Source organism: Phascolarctos cinereus, unplaced genomic scaffold, assembly GCF_003287225.1.
Source record: "Phascolarctos cinereus isolate Bilbo 61053 unplaced genomic scaffold, phaCin_HiC Scaffold_726;HRSCAF=1367, whole genome shotgun sequence".
NCBI lineage: Eukaryota > Metazoa > Chordata > Mammalia > Diprotodontia > Phascolarctidae > Phascolarctos > Phascolarctos cinereus.
This window is the reverse complement of record NW_027556098.1, coordinates 209231233-209252316: the sequence shown is the minus strand read 5'-3', so window position 1 is coordinate 209252316 and position 21084 is coordinate 209231233. Positions and strand designations below refer to the sequence as shown.

Sequence of the window (21084 nt, the reverse complement as noted above, 5' to 3'; positions counted from 1 at the left end):
TAGTTCACCCTTAAATATTTTATATTTAACCTTTAATTTAACATTAAAATTCTAATAATTTAATATCAATAACTTAATATTCAAAACTCTGAAGATAACACTATATGGAAAAGAATAATACTAACATGCTGCATCCTTCATTAGTACTGAATTTGAAACATCACTTGGTGGGCCAATTCCTGCTTTATTTTCTGCACTGACACGGAATTCATATGTGTTTCCTTCCTGAAGTCCTGTCACTTTGCATCTGAGGTCAGACACAGGGGTCTTTGTTGCTCGCACCCATCGTAGACCTTTCTTTTCTCTCCTTTCCACATGGTATCCTGTGATTTCACTACCGCCATCATCAGTTGGTCTTTTCCAACTGACAGTAGCAGTATTCTTGGTCACATTTGATACTTCTGGCTTTCCAGGAGGGCCAGGAGGGCCTAAAAAGGAAGAAGAATTTATGAAAAACAAAGGTATATATGAACACCTCTAACGTCTCAAGTGATTAACTTCCCAAATGTTTTACTTACCAAATCTGTCCACCATTTTGACTGGTTCTGATTGTACGGGTTCGCCCTTACCATACTGATTCACAGCTGAGACACGGAAGAGGTATTCATTTCCTTGGATCAGCTTAGTCACCACGTGGCGACAAGATTGAATATCTTCAGAAACAGCTGTCCACAAAAGCCGGCTAGTTTCTCTCTTTTCAAGAATGTAAGACTTAATTGGAGAACCTCCATCTTCTAGGGGAGGTGTCCATGTAAGGGTAGCTTTTTCAGCTGAGACATTGCTGATTTCAATAGGTCCTGGTGGGCCAGGAACATCCAGAACTGTTACACGTACATGCTCCTCCTTTGTTCCAAAAGGATTAGTGGCAGTGATTGTATATTCTCCTGCATCTTTTCTGGAGGCATATTTAACACTGAGCATGGAAGACGTTGGCGTTGAACTGATCTGGACAATGTCTGATGGCCTAAAGTCTTTTCCTGCCTTGGACCAGCTTGATTTTGGTAGTGGTTTGCCAAGGATGCTGATGGCGTTCAAAACAATGGTATCTCCTGCTTTGACTGTTAAGCCATCTTTTATGGTAGGATCAAGGACAATGGATGGTGCCTCTGTAAAAGAAGATTTTTTTTAGTCAGAAAAAAAGGAGAGAAGGATGTTTATGTTATTTTAATTATTTCATATATTTAAATGAGGAATAAGGGATAGTTTGTAGAAGATAGAGAGATAGTCTTGAAGTCAGGAATACTGGGCTTCAAGGCCCACCCAAGACATATATAGGCTTTGAAACTATGAGCAAGTCACTTAATGTCTCAGTGTCTCAAGTATCTCTAGCATATATATTACATATGAGTTGTTGATCTGTATTAGTGGAGGGAGTTTCCAAATCAAGAGTTCCCTACACTGATGAAATCTCAGATATGAACCAAAAGATAAACAAATATAAACAAAGAAAAAGAAAATAAACTAAGACATACCATATTCATCCTTGCAAATAATGGTTTCTGTGCTTTCTGATGGAGCACTGATAGCTCCTGCAGTGTTCTTGGCTCTAATTCTGAATTCATATTTTCCACCCTCGATAAGATCAGTTACAGTATAGACACAGTCTGGGACATTAATGTGGTTTGCCTTCATCCAAGACTTTGAAGGCAGATCCCGTTTCTCCACTATGTATCCAGTCAGTTTATGACCACCATCATATTTAGGTTCAGTCCAAATGAGAGTCACAGAATTCCTCGTGACATTAATCACCTCAGGTTTTCCAGGGGGATCTGAAAAAATAAAAGTAAAACAAGACAAATAATGCCAAGGTCAAACAAATGTCAATGTTTTCTTCATGAAGCAAATGAGGCTAGGCATCTTCCCCTCTCTGAATGGCTTACCAATTGGATCAAGTGCTACAACGGGCTCAGATGGCAGACTTGGTTTGCCAACTCCAGCCAAATTGATCGCCATAACTCTAAATTCATATTCAAGACCTTCGGTTAGTCCTGTTACTTTGAAGTCTCTCATTCTAATAGGTGTCTTATTAGCTCTCTTCCACATAAGACTGTTCCTGTCCTTGAATTCAATATGATACCCTACCAAAGAAGAAGATAGCATTTTAATCCAGATGGAAGATATCAATGCAGTCTCATGATTAACAGTTTCAAAGCAGGGTATCAGTTACAAGCCCTATATATGCACACGCTAATCAAGCAATTGCACATCACTCTCAATAGTGACATGATTACCCAGGATTACACTTCTGCTTGTCTATACACTAAACAGAGGGTTTTGTTGGGGCAACATTTTTTTTTTCTTAAGATATGATTAATCACAACTTTTTGATGAAAGTTTTAACTCACAAAATATTTATATCCCACTAAGAAGGTTCTTTGTCAGTGAGTTGCTTTAGCAAATTCTGAGTATTAAGCAGTGCACTAAAAGGGAAATATCAGAGAATTGTTAAAGTTATGTGCCAGTAGAACTAAAAGGAAAGGATCTATATTTAACACCCTGTAGGAGGATATAGGAGGAAGGGAAAATGAAAGTGAAGGTAACAATAAAATGAAATCAAATACGGTACCTGTGATTGGTGAGCCACCAGTTTTTTTAGGGTCTGTCCAAGTTAAAGAAACAGAATCATGTCTGACCTCCACGATATTGGGGGGTGGAGGAGCATCTGGTACATCTAGGAAAACATATAATAACATAAGGTTATAATAAAGAAAAAAAATCCCACTGTTTTGCATTTTGATTTCCGACTTTCAGATACATACCAAATGGATATTTGGCAACAATGGGCTCAGATTTAAGGCCCTCGCCTACGCCATATTTATTTTCAGCACTGACTCGGAAAGTATATTCTACTCCCTCGTGAAGTCTTGTAACTCTGAAGGTGGTTTTCTGGACAGCAGAGGCACATGTGATCCATTTGTTATTTACAGAATCTCTTTTCTCTAGGATATAGTTGGTAATTTCAGAACCACCATCATCCTTTGGAGGCTTCCACTTTAAGGTAATGGCATCTGCTGTGACTTCCTCAAAATTGATTGGTCCGGTGGGGATGCCTGGCTTCCCAACGACTTTTATGGACAGAGTTCCTTCCTTAGTGCCAGCAATGTTCTTCAGTGTGATTGTATATGTCCCAGCATCAGACTTTTGGCAATCATATACCACAAGAGTTGTATTAACTGCAGTAGACTCAACACTAACTCTTGTGTCAGTTGGTAAGGGGTCTTCACCTTTCTTCCAGGTTACTGATGGTGTAGGCTTGCCTTTTATGGGGATCTTGAGACGGAAATTGCTATTTTCTTTAGCTAAGTAGCACAAATCAGGCAACTCTTTCAAATCAAGATCAGGAGCCACTGTAAAACAGCAAATAATAATTATTTTGTGAGCTTAGATAGCTTGTTTCCCCCTAATTAATACAGTTCTAAAAGGAATTATCAATGAGTAACAAAGTATCTACCAATGAAAAACAAATATATGTACCAACGAGTACTTTTTTTTTTTAAAACAGCATATTGCTGATGAAAATAAGGAAGATAATGTATGTATGAGAATGTGCTTACCAACATCATCTTTTGCCACAACAATGATTTCACTTGGAGTTCCCTCTCCATTATCATTCTCAGCTCTTACTCTGAAAGTATATTCCTTTCCTTCTGTCAGATCTTTTGTGGAATAGTTAAGGTTCAATGATCTCATGACTCTTTGCCATTTGTTTTCTTCAGTCATGAAGTCCACTATATATCCAGTAATTCGGCTTCCACCATCACTGTGAGGCTTTTTCCAGCCTATACTACATGATGACTTAGTTACAGATGTAACTTTCAGGTCCACAACTGGTCCAGGGGTTTCTAAAACACATGAAAACTCTTATAAGTCTAAGCTTCCAATGAATTAATTAATACTGTCTTTACAACTATATTGAATAAAATCACATTTCCTCACCAGAGGCCTTGACAGCATCCCGTGTTTCTCCAGGATCACCAATGCCATATTCATTTTCAGCAAAAATTCTGAAGAAATAGGATTTTCCTTCTTCCAAATTAGATACTCGGAAGCTTGTTTTGGGACACTCAGTTGTCACTGTGGACCATGACTTTCTCTCTGCATCACGTTTTTCAACAACATAGTTTATGATTGGACTGCCGCCATCAATAATGGGAGGATCCCAAGTAACATAAGCAGAATCTCTGGATACTTCCTTAACGGTCACATTGACTGGTGGTCCCGGAGTATCTGGATAAATTTAAAATGAAGATGTACTTAATCATTCCAAAGGGAAAAAAATGCAATGATTTCATATTACTTTTCTTATTTTACACCCATACTTACCAAGTACTTTCACGACAATAGTATATTCCTTTTTACCACAGCTGTTCTCAAGTGTCAAGATATATTTTCCAGCATCATACTTATTCACATTTTCACAACGCAAGAAAGTGTCAAAGTCTGTTGACTTGATGTCTAATCCTATCCTCTCTCGCAGGTTGACATTTGGCTTAGACCAGGTTATCTTTGGAGGTGGACGTCCTCTTACTGGTACATAAAGTCTCATTGTAACTCCAGCACGTAATATGAGTGTTTTTCTCAAGTCAGCATCAAGCTCTCCCTCAGGTGGAACTGTTTATTTTTTTTTTTGTAAAAAAATTAAATGTATAAAAACTCAATTTACTATGAAAATTCAACAACCTGATCTTTATAGACCCTTAACATACACTATTTTTCCAACCAAACATCTCCTGTCCTTCCTCTAATTATTTACATAGCTCTTATTGCCCCACACTTTCACTCTTCCAGTATCCATAATAGTCTATTAATCTATAATTAGTAATTTTTTTGTGACTCAGGGATTTTTCTTGTCTATAGGAATATTCACTCTTTATTTCCTATGTATGCTTATTACCCCCATTGTATTCAAAGAAAATAGGTATTATTTCTGGTTCTCATCCTAATCTTAATGATTCTCATCCCACCCAACTTCAATGAAAATAGTATTCTGTAATTTACCTATAATTATAATTTATGCTCTGCTGGTCTTTATAATTATTGCAGGCAGAAAGATAGATTAAATACTATAATATATTACCAAGTTATTAAAAATTGAGAAAAAAGAAGAAAATTGATTGAGGAAATATAAGATTAGGAAAAGAAGACTAAGTGATAGAAAGTGTGTTACTAAAGAAGCTAGTAATTGGCTTAAACAGAAAGGAAGCATTTATGAAAAGAATAATTGAGCTGTCTATAATAAAAAAGAGCAGTCTCTTCCTTATTAGGGCAAACATACTTAACCCAATCCTCTGTCCAAGTTATAGAATTCTCTCATAGTCATGAAAAAAAGTTATTATTATTAATCACAAATCACGTTGCAAATCTTTGGCTCACTACTACAGCTCTCTTAAAACAAATTCATAGAGTTTTCAATACCGCAGCATATATCAAGACCTTAAAGGTCTTTATTTCTAAAAATGTGTTCACTTAGCCATTTCTCCTTTCTTCCTTCAGCACTTACTTAAGATGTCCTTGGGTACATGTTTGTCAGGTACATCACTGGGATCACTGTAGCCAACCTTATTGATGGCGTACACACGGAATTGATATTCAGTATTTTCCATGAGGCCAGTAACATCAAAGCGTGTTTTCTTTAGATTCTCTGGCAAGTTGCACCTCACCCAGTTATCAGAACCAGCTCTCTTCACCTCAACTAAATAGCCAATAATAGGACTTCCACCATCGTATGCTGGTTTACCCCAAGAAAGACTCACAGAGCTTCGGGTGGTATCAACTACTTTGGGGAAGGCTGGTGGGCCAGGAGGATCTAAGGATTAAAAAAGAAAAGAAAAGAAAGAAGTAGTGATTAGTACATCCTTCTTGTATGCCTGAAATAGTTTATACGCAAAAGAGACATAGGAGAGGGAATGCTTTATTCTCCTAGTGAAACTTACATAGAGGATCAAGAGCATATACTGCTTTAGAGGCATCACTGGGCTTGCCTGGTCCAGCTTTATTTATAGCTGTAACACGGAATTCATACTCAGTTCCTTCTTGGAGACCTGTTGCTTTTATAGTTCTTTCTATAACAGGTTTCCTGTTGACCTTGGTCCAATTGACTGCAAGGGTTTCTCGCTTCTCTAGCAAATAGCCAGTGATAGGTGAACCGCCATCATCTGCTGGTGGTTTCCAGCTTACTGTCATGTGATCTTTTGTTATGTTGCTAATCACAGGAGGATCACAACGTCCAGGTGGGTCTGTAAAGATTCATTTGAGAAATTAGCTTCACGTTTTTAAAATGTCTTAAATAAAAGGTAATATACATGGAAAAGTATTATTACCAAATGGATTTTTAGCAATTGCTGGTTCAGTGAAAATTGGATCTCCAACACCATATTTATTTTCAGCACAAATACGGAACTGGTATTCATGACCTTCTATTAGTTTCTCCACACTGCAACTGGTGATAGGAACATTGGGAGAGACTTGTGCCCAGTTAGGTCTGCTTGTCTCACGCTTGTCAACAATGTAGTTAGTAATTTCTGAGCCTCCATCTTCAAGAGGAGGCTCCCAAGAAAGCATTGCACGATCTGAATACATTCGATTGATTTTAACAGATGCTGGAGGACCAGGTTTATCTGAAAGATATAAAAGGGTAGAATCAAATCTTTGTTTTAATTATGAGTCAGCACTGCCTAGAAGAGCATGAGTACTGAATTGGTGGTCCTAGGTTCTGACTTTCCCCACCAAAAACTAACTGTGTGACCTGGGGCAAGTGACCTAATTTCTCTGTTCTTTATCTGTGTGATGAGGGCATATCATACTAAATATCAGGCTAAATTTAGAGCCTGAAGGTCCTTTCTAGCTCTAATTTTTATGATTCTGCAACTGAGATAGATTTGCATTCTTTTTTGTTTTTATTATATGTCATTTTCTATTTATGATACTTTGGCCATCTTTTGGCCGATATTTACATCATCTTAGTCAATCAAATATTGTGCCTGGAATTCAGTCCCTCTTCATCTCTGACTCAGAATCCTCATCTTCCTTCAAAGTTCAGCTCGTGGATCATTCCTTTTGTTAAACCTTCTCCTATTCTCCCCAGTTGTGAATGTTCTTTCCCTCCTCAAATTTCTTATCCACGTGCATGTTTTATCCTCCCTTCCACCCAATAGAATGTAAAACAGGGATTCTTGTGTTTTTGCCACTGTATCCCAGAACTTTGCATAGTATTAAGTGCTTAATAAATATTGAATTGAATTACCTAATACTTTCAGCTTAATAGTGGCTGATTTGGAACCACTTGAGTTTTCAGCAGTAATGGTATAGTCTCCCGAATCCTTTCTATTTACACAGAATAATTCCAAGGTGCAAAGATTTCTCTTGGTGGCCATTTTTATGACATCAGATGGTGTTACAGGTGTTCCATCTTTCTTCCATGAAATTGTTGGCATGGGTTTACCAAAAACAGTAGCATCCAGGCAAACATTGGTTCCAGCTTTCACAGTAAGTAAAGATTTCATTGCCACACTCAGTTCAATCCTTGGAGGAACTGGAAAAAAATAAAAGGACTTAATCCCCATAGAACTAACTCTGACATTCTTCACATTAATAACGAGAGGGGTAAGTAAATACAAATGATATACATAATCTTCAGGAATGGAATCTTACTATTTTCTGCTAGGATGGTCACTGGATCAGAAGGCTCAGAAGGCATGCTGATGTTTACAGCAGTCTTGGCAATGGCTCTAAATTGATATTGAGCGTTCTCTTCCAAACCAGTAGCTGTATATTCTTCTTGAGGAATCTGGTGTGGTGTAGTATTGCATCGTACCCACTTATCTCCTGGAAGCTTGCAAGCTTCAACAAAATATCCAATAATTTTGCTGCCCCCATCATGCTTTGGTCGAGCCCAGATAAGGGATGCACTATTCTTGGAAACATCAATAACTTCGGGTTTCCCAGGAGGATCTAAAACCCAAAAGACAATTAGAAAAGTCAAACCATATCACTTGGAACACAGGAAGTATTTTTTTTACATCAATGGTATCAATCAAGTAGAAAAAGAAAGCCTTGCTGGCCACATATCGACTTAGAAAACCACAAATTAACATTATCTATATTGTACTGCATTTTTATTTATTTTATTAAACATTTCCCAATGGCAGCATCTCAGAGCTTTGCTGGCCCACATGTTGCAAGTTTGACACCTCTACTTTACATGTAGCTCATCAGGATATGAATAACTAATATTTTAATAATCAAGAAATCACCAAATATTTTGGGGGTACTATGTGTTTGGTATTGTGCAGTGTACATTGTGTTTACATAAAATAAGAAAAGGGAAATATTATTGAATTTAAGTAAAAGCAAGGGGGTACTAGTCAGTCAGTCAGTCAGTAAGCATTTATTGAGTGCCTATCATGTAGGTGCTTAATAGGTAAATGGTAGGTAAGGTAAGTGCCTACTATGCTAAGTGCTGGGACTACTATAGAAATTTGGAAGTAGATACCAAATGTTTAATTTTTACTCACAGTATTTAAGATATGGAGAAAACAAGGAAATCTTTTACTCACCAACTGGCATTCTTGCTGTTACATATTCTGTTGGTTTGCTAGGTAAGCTGCTTCCAGCTCTGTTCAAAGCATAGATCCGGAATGAATATTCTAGACCCTCTACAAGACCAGCGCAAGGATATTCAGTAGAACGGACAAGAGTATCATTAGCCTTCACCCAGAGCAGACTGTTCCTTTCTTTGCGTTCAATCAGATAGCCAGTAATGGGGCTGCCTCCATCACCAGTAATGGGGCTGCCTCCATCACTATCTGGCCTGTCCCATTTCACAAAAATACAGTCCTTGTTGACTTTTGTAACTCTTGCATTCTTTGGTTCACTAGGAACATCTGGAGATGAAGACGCGGGCTATGTTAGTATTTGCTTTATTATTGGAATGGAAACACAGAACAGTTTGTCATCACTCCCCAATGAAAAAAAAAACCTACCAAACGGGAACTTAGCAAGCATTTTAGGAGATTGGAGTGGCTCTGAAATGCCAAATCGATTTTCAGCACGGACTCGGAAGACATACTCTTGCCCAGGGATAAGTTTTCCAACCCTGCAAGAAGTTCTTGTGACAGAGGCCAGAGCTGTGACCCAATCGCCTCGGCTTACATCACACTTCTCCACCACATAATTGGTGATGTTACTACCACCATCCTCAAGAGGGATATGCCATGACAGGGAACAGGCATCAGCATCTATCTCAGATATGTCAAATGGAGGCTGAGGTGGCCCTGGCGCATCTGCAGAAATACAAAAGACAGGCATGTAAAAACATGAAGGTAGAAGGAAGAAAAAGTTTTGTTCCTGATGGTTGCATTGTTTTTAGCAAAAGCTGAACTCACCCATGACCACAACTTTGATTTTCTGAGTGTCTGATCCAGAACTGTTTTCTGCAGTGAGATTATAGTAACCACTGTCTTTTCTAGTAACATCTTTCAAGATCAAAACTGAAGAAGAGTCTGCTTTGTGGACTGCCAGGCGGCTAGATGTGACAACAGGTTCTTCTCCTTTTTTCCAGGTACAGACTGGTTGAGGCTTTCCATATACGTGGGCTTCAATTCGGAGTTTCTTTCCAGCTTTAATAGTAACTTGTTCTGGCATAAGGATCTTGGGTGGCACTACAATGCAATGGGAAAAGACATGAATTTATTGTAAGTCATGGTTATTTTTCACTGGGGATGCTCTAGACAAATGTGGGAAACACAGGAATTTTGTGTGATAGTGTATAAAAAATAGGAGACCTGGATCCTCTTCCTTGCCCTGCCACTGTGTAATTTAAGATAGATCATTTAATATTTCTGCACCTGATTTTCCTCAAGCATAAAGTGAGAGAGATGGAGTCATGCAGCTGATCTGCCTGGTAGTCAGATCTTAGTTATCATCCTGGATTGGTCACTAAATAACCTGTGGCCATGAGGAAATCACTCTTTCTTCACATATAATTAGCAAAGTTGGGCTAGGCAGCCTCTAAACTCTTTTCTAGCTCTACACGGCCAATGTGAGGATGTTTTGTTTGACTATATTTGTTACTAGGGTTTTGATTTTTGTGTTTGAGAGAGGGGACGTGGTAGACGTAGGAAGGAGAAAAAGCAAATCCTGGTCAATTGAAAAAAAAAAGTAAAGCTTATGATATGTACTGTGGTCTTGTCTCTGATCTATGATTATATATAAATCTATAATCTAGAGATTCTATAAACTGAATTAAATAATAAACTGAAATAAACTGAACTAAAATAAACTGAATTAAAATCTCCATCAGCTTTTGTTACACAAATATGAAATGGTTGAAATTAGTAAATGCAATAACTGCTCACATAGCTGTTCTTTGGCTTCATAAACACCATCAGCTTCTCTGGGCAAACTCACTCCAACAGCATTCCTGGCCACTACTCTAAATTTATATTTCTTTCCTTCCTTCAGGCCAGTGACCACAAGGCTGAGATCTTTCACAACTGAATACTCTGTCCAGCGATCTGCAGGTTGTTCCTCTTCCCTGTAGCTGATAATATATCCATCGATCTTAGCACCCCCATCTCGCAGTGGAGGCAGCCAGGCTAATGTGGCACTGTTCTTCATCATTTCAGTAACCTCAAGCTTTCTTGGTGGATCAGGTTCACCTAGAAAAAAAACACAAATAAGGGAAACATGTTGATAACTTAGTCAAAGTACTTTATTGGTGTCCATTAGTGCCAGATCAAATCAATTGCTTCATGGCATCTTAATATGGTATATAATTTGAGAGCTAGAGGAAAGTATTTAAATTTCATTTAAAAGCAAATCAGAAACCGTCAAAGGGCAGACTCAAATAGTTCTTAATTTTAAGGAATCTAGATATTCATTACATTGTTTCAGCATCTGTAAAACTAGTATTTTTTTAACTTGAAAGCTTGAAAGCAAGATATGCTCACATTACATAAAGAACATTAAAATACTCGGGAATTGGAATTGATATTGGGATACAAAGACAATACTTACTTAGGGGATCAGATGCAAGCACTGGCTTGGGAATGTCTGTTGGGACCCCAGGACCATATTCATTGACAGCAGTTACTCTGAAGAAATATTCATTTCCAGGGACAAGATTGGATACTTGGAAACTAGTTTTCTTAACTTCTGGAGTAACTGTTGCCCATGTCTTTCTTTCAGCTTCACGTTTCTCGACAATATAATGTGTTACTTGGCTTCCACCATCATTTTCAGGAGGTGCCCAAGAAAGATGGCATGATGTTTTAGTGGCATCTGATGCTTTTAAGTCAGATACAGGCCCAGGAGTATCTGTAAAAAATTGCAAAACAAAATATAGCCTCTCCTCTATATCAGTAATTTAAAATTCTTTTGGAAAGAAGAGGAAAATGCTTTCTGGCAACTTACCAAGGACCCTGACATTCACAAATACAGCCTTTTCTCCTGCAGGATTAACAAGTGTCAGGGAATATTTGCCTGAGTCATCTCGTGTAGAATCAGGAATGACCAGGAAGGCCATAGTGTCAACCAAATCAACTTGTCCTTTTCTGACAACGTTATCGATACCCACTCTCCGCCAAGTGACTTTCGGGGCAGGCCGCCCTCTGACAATGGCAAATAGTCGAATTGGGCATCCTGCTCTGACGACAACCAACTTTCTCATACTGGCATCCAAATCAATCTCAGGGGGTTCTGGAAATTGCATTGAGATGGTTAATTCACTTTTTGGAATGTGGAATGCATGGATTTATATCATAAATGAAACAAATAAATGCACAAATAAAATAAGTCGTTACCAAGTATTTCTTTAGGTTTAATAGCATCTTTTAATTCGGCAGGGCGTCCAATGCCAACTTGGTTTTGTGCACAAACTCTGAACTCATATTCTTGGTTCTCATCCAGACTGGTAACTGTGAATTCTTTACGAATAAGTTGTGCAGCTGCATTGCACCTTTTCCAGCCTTCATCAGGAGATGCACCTGCGATTTTAGGTCTCATTTCCACAACATATCCAATTATTGGTGCACCACCATCATAGACTGGCTTTCCCCATCCAAGAGTGATGGAACTCTTGGTAGTATCAACCACCTTGAGATTGGTTGGTGGACCAGGTGGTTCTGAAAGTACATTGGAAAATAAATGTTATAACTAAATAATAAGTAATATAAGTGACTACTATAAATGAAAAGTTAATGTAAATAATTTCTATACAGTCAACTCTCAATTATTCAAGGGTATGTTATTCATTTTGCCCCTTCCTCTTTTTCTGCATTGCTCTATAGCTATTTGTGTGTGTGTGTGTGTGTGTGTGTGTGTGTGTGTGTGTGTGTGTGTGAGCAAGCAGGCAGGAAAAAAGAAATAAAATGCTTAATCAATTTTGTCATTTGTTAGCAGCTCTATCAAAAGATTTGGTTTCTCTGTTGAAATTATTGTGAAAAGATTGACTGAATTTGTCTTTGTAATCTGTTACAGACTGAATTTACTCCTGTTATGCCTGTCTCCAGATTAAGAGTTGACTGTAATTTAATAGGAAAGGAGAGCATAATACCTATTGGGTCTTTTGCCACTACTGGTTTTGATGGCAAGCTTGGTTCTCCAATTCCAATTTCATTTTCTGCCTTGACACGGAACTGATATTCATGTCCTGGAAGGAGATTTTGAACTTTCATACGTCTTTCAGGGATAGCACTCTTGGTAACAGGAACCCATCGAACTGAATGCTTTTCTTTTTTCTCCAGAATATATCCTGTGATAGACTTTCCACCATCATATTCTGGTGGATTCCATACTACAGTCATTTCTTCTTTGCTGACTTTAGTGACTTCGGGGGGATCAGGGCGACCAGGTCTATCAAATTTAGTTTTAGCAATGACTGGTTTGCTCTCTGTTGGTGGACCAGTGCCTATCTTATTCTCGGCCCGGACTCTAAAAATGTATTCATTTCCTTCAATGAGACGAGTCACTGTTGTACCGGGAGTGAGGACATTAGCAGAATATGTAGACCACACCATACGCTTGGTCTCACATTTTTCTAAAATATAATTTTGTATTTCACAGCCACCATCATCTTCTGGCGGGTCCCAACGAATTGTGCACCTATCACTTGACACATCAGAGATCTTCAGATTTCTTACTGGACCAGGTTTGTCTAAAACATTTACAGTTGCATAGGCTACAAAGCTGCCAGCTGTGTTTGTTGCTGTAATCACATATTTACCGCCATCACTTCGCTTTGCTTTTGTGAGGGTAAATTTAGATGACTCTGCACTTGTATCAATTTTGGCTCTTGGAGATCTGGATAGATCCGTAGCATCTTTGTCCTTGGTCCATGAAACTTCTGGGAATGGTTTGCCTCTAACCGCTGCCTCAAGCTTAATAGTGTCCCCTGCTTTGACAGTAAGCACTCCACTCAGTTTCAGCTCAAGCACTGGCTTCTGCAAATCTTCCTTCACAACAACTTCCTCTGTCTTCACCCAGTCACTTTCACCACCCTCATTCTTTGTTTGAACTCTGAACTCATAGATCTGGTTCTCAACACATTTGTCAACCATATAATGTGTGTCCTTAATGCTTCCCTTATGTACTCTTTCCCAATCAGCAGAGCCCTTCAGTCTTCTCTCAACATGATAGGATAAATTGGGACTGCCACCATCATAATCTGGCCTTCTCCACTTCAGGTAGACAAATGTCTTTCCCTTTTCTGCAATATGAAGGTTTTCAGGTTCACCTGGCCTGTCAATGGGGTTAATAGCCAGAATGGGAGTTTTAGTTTCAATGGTTGGCCCAACACCCACTTTATTTTCTGCACAGACACGGAAGTAATATTCATTGTTGGCCAAGAGGTTGGCTTTAACCATTCGCCTTGTAACATCTGAAGCAACAATTGACCATCCTTTCTGGTTTGGCTTACGACATTCTACTATAAAATTAGTAATTTCTGAGCCTCCATTGTCTAGAGGGTTTTCCCAGGAAACTGTGCAATTCTCTTTGGTGACACTAGTTATCCTCAAATTCTGGCAGGGTCCCGGTCTGTCAAGGACATTGACAATAGCCGAACCTTGAGCATGCCCACTGCTGTTCTTGGCTGAAATGATGTATTTGCCATGATCACTTCTGACTGCTTCTTTAATTTGTAACTCAACACGAGGCAAATCGTGAATTAGGTCGACCCGCTTTTCTCGGACCAGTACTTTGCCCTCCTTGGACCAAGTTATATCTGGTTCAGGTCTGCCTTTCACTCTAGCCAGAATGCGGATGGTTTGGCCTACTCTAACAGTAATGATATCGCGACAAGTCACATCAAGTTCTACTTCTGGAGGATGGAGAATGTCTTTTGCAATAACAGATTCTGCTAGTTCTCGTGGCTCTCCTTCTCCCACAATGTTAGCAGCCTTGATACGGAATCTATATTCATTTCCTTCAATTAGTCCAGGTACCCTGTAGGCACACTGCCTAATGAGTTCATCTTTATTGATCCTATTCCACTGTGCAGTGCCTGGTTTCTGGCATTCCACGACATAGCCTAGTATAGGACTGCCACCATCACTAAGTGGCTTTGTCCAGACTAAATCAGCAGTTTCTTTGGTCTTGTCCTTCAGTTTTGGATTAATGGGAGGTCCGGGTGGTTTGATGGGTCGACAAGCTTTTATTGGATCAGAACTTGGAGATGGATTGCTTAAGCCTGCAAGATTTTCTGCAAAAACTCTAAACTCATATGTATTTCCTTCATAGAGTCCAGTGACTCTAAACTTCAAGTCAGGTACAGGTGTTTTGTTGACCCTCACCCATTTACCAGTCGTTTCTCGACGTTCCACGTAATAGCCAGTTATTGGACTGCCACCATCAGATTTTGGTAAGGTCCAAGAAACTGTTGCAGCATTTTCAGTAATGTCAGTAACCACCGGTTTGCCAGGTGGAGATGGGGGATTAAACTTATGTTTAGCTACAGTAGGTATAGAGTCAAGAGGTGGACCAACACCCATCTTATTCTCTGCTCGAACACGGAAAATGTATTCATTTCCCTTTTGTAGATGGGGGACCTTTAGCTTCGTCTTACTGCTTCCTGCAGAGACAACACCCCAAGTATCTTTCCTAGTATCTTGTTTCTCAACAATATAATTTATTACAGGGCTTCCACCATCATCCTTGGGTGGTCGCCATGCAATAACCATATATTCAGGAGTGACTTCAAGTATATCAATAGGACCTGTTGGCGGCCCAGGAACATCAAGAACAGTAAGATGAACTGCTGCTGTTTTGGTACCAGCTGCATTGGAAACAGTGATCAAGTATTCCCCAGTGTCTTTCCGTAGACAGTTTTTAATGGTAAGTACTGATGAGAAGCTGTCAGTTTCAATGTTATAGTGGTCATCTGGTTTAATTTCAATCCCATCAGTTGACCACTTTACAGAGGGAGTAGGTACACCTCTTATAATGGCGGGGAATCTTACAGTGGTTCCAGCCTTTACCACAAGGCCTTCAATTAATTTCACATCAAGTTCCACAGATGGAGGTACTGGAAAATAAAACACACAAAATTAGAATTTGATTTTTGAGTCAGACATGATTTAAAAAAATAACAGAATAATCATGTCAATAAACATTACCTAGTTTTTCTTGACACTCTATTGGAATAGTTGTGTCAGGAAGACTAAGGCCCACGATATTCTGAGCTTTTACACGGAATTTATAGATCTTCCCTAGTTGTAGGCCAGTAACAACACACTCTAAATCTGTCACAGTCTTAAATTTAATCCAGTCTTCTGTACCATCTTCTTGATATTCTACTAAATATCCAGTAATTGGAGAACCACCATCACGATCTGGTTTATTCCAAACCAGAGAGACTTCATTCTTGTCAACATCCACATGATGCAAATTCTTGGGTGGCCCTGGGGGTTCTTTTTAAAGGAAGAAATGTGTGGTGAATAAAGTACCCAAAAAAATGAAACCAAGAACATCAGAATAATTTTTTTTTACATGCCAAAAAGCAACTTACGGAGAGGATCCATGGCCTTGATAGGTTTAGGAGTTTCAACAAAAGGACCACGTCCATACTGATTCTCAGCAGCTACACGGAAGAGATACTGATTGCCTTCATTGAGATGTTTAGCAAGATGACTCTTCTTCTTGGATGTAGTTGAAAGAGGTGACCACTGGGCAGCGGCAACATCTCTTCTTTCCACTACGTAATTCGTAATATCTGAACCACCATCATCCAGTGGTTCTTTCCAGGTAAGGTAACAAGAATCCTTCCTAATCTCACTAACTTCTAGATCTCTAGGTGGTCCAGGTTTATCTGAGAAATATTAAATGTATGATTATTCAAATTACTGAACTCACATTAAATGCTAAAAAAAATCGTTATTTAAGAATGTTCATATTAGAATTATTACCTAGTACAACAACTTTTACTGAAACTGTCTTTGAGCCTGCTGGATTCTCCACTGTCAAAGAATAAGTTCCACCATCTTCATGGGCAGAGTTACGAATTTCAAGCTTACTGCCAACTGGTGTAACTTCGATTTGTGCTTTTATAGGAACTTCTCTATCTTCTTTTTTCCATGTTACTTTTGGGAATGGAACTCCTTTGATGATAGCACTAAGTCTTAAGGTATCTCCAACCATTATGTGTTGTTCTCTTGCCATGTTAGCATCTAGAATCAATTCAGGAGGTTCTAAAAGGAAAAGGATTATTTGATGAGCATAATTTAAGGAATATATTTTATAAATAAGACATATGTGCATGGGGATATTTTACGTACCAAGTCTATCTCTTACTAACACTGGCTCAGGAACATGAGCTGGGTCTGATTCCCCTGCTTCATTGACTGCCATTACTCTGAATTTATAGGTCTGACCATCCCTAAGACCTGTGACTTTATATTTTGTTTCAGGGCATGCCTCTGGAGTATGATTGGCTCTTTTCCATTCTTCATCTCCAACTTTCTGGTATTCCACAATATAGCCCAGAATCTTGCTTCCACCATCATGACGTGGTGGTTGCCAAATCAAATCAACTGAATTTTTTGTTGTGTCTACTGCTTCAGGGTTAATAGGTGGACTTGGTTTAGCTATATAAAAGACAAGGGAATGAAAGAATGTCAAAATAATGCTTTAAAAAGTTAATTAATGTGAAAACTGAATAAATGTTTTGATATAGTACCAATTGGATCTTTAGCAAATACTGGTTTTGAGGGTGGGCTTGGATCACCAACACCAATTTCATTTTCTGCTGAAACTCGGAATTCATATTGACATCCTTCCACAAGATCAGGAACCCTAAATTTGGTATATGGATGAATAGGCTCTCTGGAAACTCTGACCCATTTTTTAGATCTGGTTTCCTTCTTTTCTACAATGTATGTTGTGATGGGCTTGCCTCCATCATATGGTTTGTTCCAGGTAACTAATGCAGAATCTTTAGTAACTTCAGTAACAATTGGTTGATCTGGTGCAGCAGGAACACCTAGAGAAATATTATCATAATGTGTTCAATATCCATTCAATATATCACTAATAACAAAATAGTGAAAAACTAAAGAAAAATTTTAAAATACATACTGAAACGATCCTTGGCTTTCATTGAATCAGATACTAATGGATCACTTATGCCATAAAGATTTTCAGCATATATGCGAACAAGGTAGTCTTTGCCCTCAAGCAATTTAGGGACTTTACATGTTGTCTTAACATTTGCTGATGTTACTGGAATCCAAACATCTTTGCTTAGCTCCTTCTTCTCAATGATGTAATTAGTAATTTCACTTCCTCCATCATCTAAAGGAGGCTTCCAAGAGATAATAAAATGATCTTTGTGTACTTCATCAAAAATAACAGGTCCCACTGGAGGTCCAGGACGGTCTGTGGAAGGAAAAAAACCCCACAGAATGTAGATTTCCTTTATACTCTTGATTTAAGAGAATGCCTATAGATCTAGTGCTAATTAATCCTTACCAACAACAGCAACTTGACAGGAACCTTTCCTTGAACCCGTACTATTCTCAACAATCACGGTGTATTTGCCAGAGTCTGCACGTTTGGCTTTGACCTTTTCTAGAGAAAGTGTTGTTGGAGTAGTCTTGAGCTGTGTGCGATCATCTTCTAAGACATCAGTTTCATCTTTCAACCACGTGATCTTTGGTTTTGGCTTGCCTGAATAACGTCCCTTCAGGGCAAAAGCTTCACCAACCCGAACAGTGAGCTTATCCCTAAAGTCCAGGTCAAGTGTTGGAGGAGCTAAACAAATAATTTTGAAATCAAATCAGTTTTACTGCCATGGTATAGCAAATCCACAATTGCACAGTAGGTATTCAAAGTATCTGAGATACTTACCAAGTTCATCTTTGCAAGTGATTGGCTTTGTGCAGAACGATGGCTTGCCTTGCCCAATAATATTGACCGCACTTACACGGTACTCATAAGTATCACCTTCTTTCAAGCCTTTAACTGTGAATTTTCTACTAAGTAAGTTGTTTTGTGTAACTTTGTGGAATTTTTCAGTTCCAATGAGACGGCTTTCTAATATGTAGTTAATTATTTCTGATCCTCCATCATACTTAGGGGGATTCCAAGTCAGAGTTACAGAGTCTTTAGTAACTTCTTTGACTTCAAGGTCTTCAGGACGTTCTGGGACAGCTATAGTAAAAATATGAGATAACAATGAAAGAAATTACTTTTTAAAAATGTGACAAATTGCCCTTTGCTGAGGATTTCATTTGAACTTGAATGATTTACTTTGATTCAAATAAAAGAATATAATTTCTGTAGCAAGAAGAGAGCTCAGAGAAATTATCTGGTCTAAATCTCCTTATTTAATTAATGAGGAGGTCAAAACTTGGACAAATTAAGTAAGTCACTTTTTCAGTCACACAGCTAGTTAGTGTCATAACTGAAAAGAAACTGAGGTTTCCTGCCTCTCAGTCCACTTATCTCTACTGAGGCTGTATATATATATATATATATATATATATATATATATATATATATATATATGTATATACAGACAAATATGCACACAAATATACATATATTTTGTTGTTATTGTTCAGTAGTTTCAATCATGTCTGGCTCTGTGATCCCATTTGAGATTTTCTTTGCAAAGATACTGGAGTGGTTTGCCATTTCCTTCTCCAGCTCATTTTACACATGAAGAAACTGAGGCAAACAGGGTTAAGTCACTTGCCCAGGGCCACATTGCTAGTAAGTATCTGAGGCTGGATTTGAACTTAGGAAGGTGAGTCTTCCTGACTCCAGGCCCAGAGGTCTATCCACTGTGCCACTAGTTGCACATATACATATATGCAATGAATATATCCTCATGTGTTCTATCTAGGTACACAAGGGTGCCTAAAAAGTATGTGTAGAATGAATGAAAGTATAGCTAGAGGTATTATGTTATCTTAAACTTTCACTGAATATCTGAAGAAATCTTTAAACTTATATTACTTACTCATTGGGTCCCTGATGACAAGTTCATTTTGTGTTTCAACAAATGGACCCATGCCAATGCTATTTTCAGCAGCAATGCGGAAAAAGTAGGCTTTTCCTTCAATCAATCCTTGCACTGTAGCATTCTGCCTTGTGACTGTATAAGTTACTGGGGTCCAAGCTCTGCGGTCAGCTTCCCGTTTTTCAATGACATAGTTGGTGATAGGTGACCCACCATCATCTTCTGGAGAAAACCATGTCAGTTTGCAGGAGTCATTGGTTAGATTGTCTGAAAGGAATGGAATTCCAACTGGACCTGGAACATCTGAAAATAAGAGAAGAAAAATTATTACCATAAAGAGAGAGAATTTCAGATTAATGTGTATGCTCATTACTCTGTTACTTTAGGGTTTTTTTAAGGCAATGAATTTTTTTTTTGTGAAGAAGTTAAAGTCTAATCTATATTTCTAAGAATCGTTTGGGGTTATTTTTGGCATACTTTTGGAAACAGTTCCTTGGTAGCAGCAAACTTGCTGGACCAGGCCATTTTAGTAGAAGTGGAGACTGTTGTCTCTCTTGCCTCGAGCAAATTATCTATATTAATCAGAGCACAGTTGTAGACTAGGTCATTGAGCCTTTTAATTTCCAACTTTCTAAACAAAGAGTCTACTTCACTATTATGTGACTATTTTCCAGCTAAATGAACTACATGTAATAGTTGTATCTCCTGCTTCAGAATTGATAAGCACTTATACATGTAGGTATCATTTGATTCATTCTTGCTAAAATGATAATAAAATAATCTTAAAGAGATTATGCAGCGAATAAATTTGGGCTCACTTACCTAACACATCAACAATGATCGTCTTCTTTCTTTCTCCGCCTGCATTTTTAGCAAGAAGGGAGTAGACACCCTGATGACTCCTCTTGCAGTTCTTGATGACCATAGAGGAGCTAATAGCTGTGGTTTCAATGTTTGCTTCTTCTGGTAATGCTCTTTCATTCATGCTCCAGGTGACTGTGGGAGGTGGCTTTCCAGAGACATATGCTATAATACGAATCACCCCACCAGCATGGACCACAATTCTGTCTCTGACACTAGCATCCAGCTGAAGATCAGGAGCAACTGAGAAAAGAAAAGGCAAAGGAAAGTGTGTTTTTCATTGAAAAGGTATTTCAATTTTAAAATAAAATTCTGGTATGTTTATCATAAACTAATAGTTACCAATTCTGTCCTTCATTTCAATGATGTCAGTAGCTTCTCCAGGTTCTCCAATGCCAGCAATGTTGACTGCTCTAACTCTAAATTTGTAGAATGCGCCTTCTTTTAATCCAGGTACTACAAGTTTTGTTCCTCTCACTTCTTTATCTTTACCCTGAGTTTTAAAAAGTGTCATTAGCATTTTTAAAATTATAATAATTCTTTTAGTAAGGGTTTTTGCTTTTCAAAACATTAAATTTTACCTACCTTTTCCCATTCTTCTTTTCCTTCTTCTTTGTATTCAACTATATATCCAGTAATTTTAGACCCTCCATCTTTTAATGGGGGAGTCCATTCCAAATCTACAGATGACTTGGTCCAGTCGGTCACTTTGGGGAAGGGAGGACCTGGTGGGGCTAGAAAAACCATTATATTAGTTAATTTATTTC

At 38.4% G+C, this 21084-nt stretch overlaps 1 protein-coding gene across 1 annotated transcript in view; it reads right to left on the bottom strand.

Annotated features, from left to right (window-relative positions):
• TTN (titin) overlaps positions 1 to 21084 on the bottom strand; it is a 329039-nt gene that overhangs the window by 53143 nt on the left and 254812 nt on the right. Inside the window, 34 exon segments of the mRNA XM_078146156.1 lie at positions 126 to 428; positions 519 to 1106; positions 1473 to 1769; positions 1881 to 2078; positions 2567 to 2671; positions 2760 to 3347; positions 3555 to 3842; positions 3937 to 4227; positions 4324 to 4611; positions 5501 to 5806; positions 5934 to 6236; positions 6321 to 6617; positions 7244 to 7531; positions 7651 to 7950; positions 8556 to 8882; positions 8982 to 9281; positions 9384 to 9659; positions 10356 to 10658; positions 11017 to 11316; positions 11413 to 11697; positions 11802 to 12122; positions 12554 to 15520; positions 15612 to 15905; positions 16004 to 16303; positions 16401 to 16682; positions 16770 to 17078; positions 17171 to 17473; positions 17569 to 17868; positions 17962 to 18243; positions 18340 to 18642; positions 19457 to 19759; positions 20279 to 20560; positions 20660 to 20810; positions 20903 to 21051. Coding sequence (XP_078002282.1) covers positions 126 to 428; positions 519 to 1106; positions 1473 to 1769; positions 1881 to 2078; positions 2567 to 2671; positions 2760 to 3347; positions 3555 to 3842; positions 3937 to 4227; positions 4324 to 4611; positions 5501 to 5806; positions 5934 to 6236; positions 6321 to 6617; positions 7244 to 7531; positions 7651 to 7950; positions 8556 to 8882; positions 8982 to 9281; positions 9384 to 9659; positions 10356 to 10658; positions 11017 to 11316; positions 11413 to 11697; positions 11802 to 12122; positions 12554 to 15520; positions 15612 to 15905; positions 16004 to 16303; positions 16401 to 16682; positions 16770 to 17078; positions 17171 to 17473; positions 17569 to 17868; positions 17962 to 18243; positions 18340 to 18642; positions 19457 to 19759; positions 20279 to 20560; positions 20660 to 20810; positions 20903 to 21051 — 12777 coding nt within the window.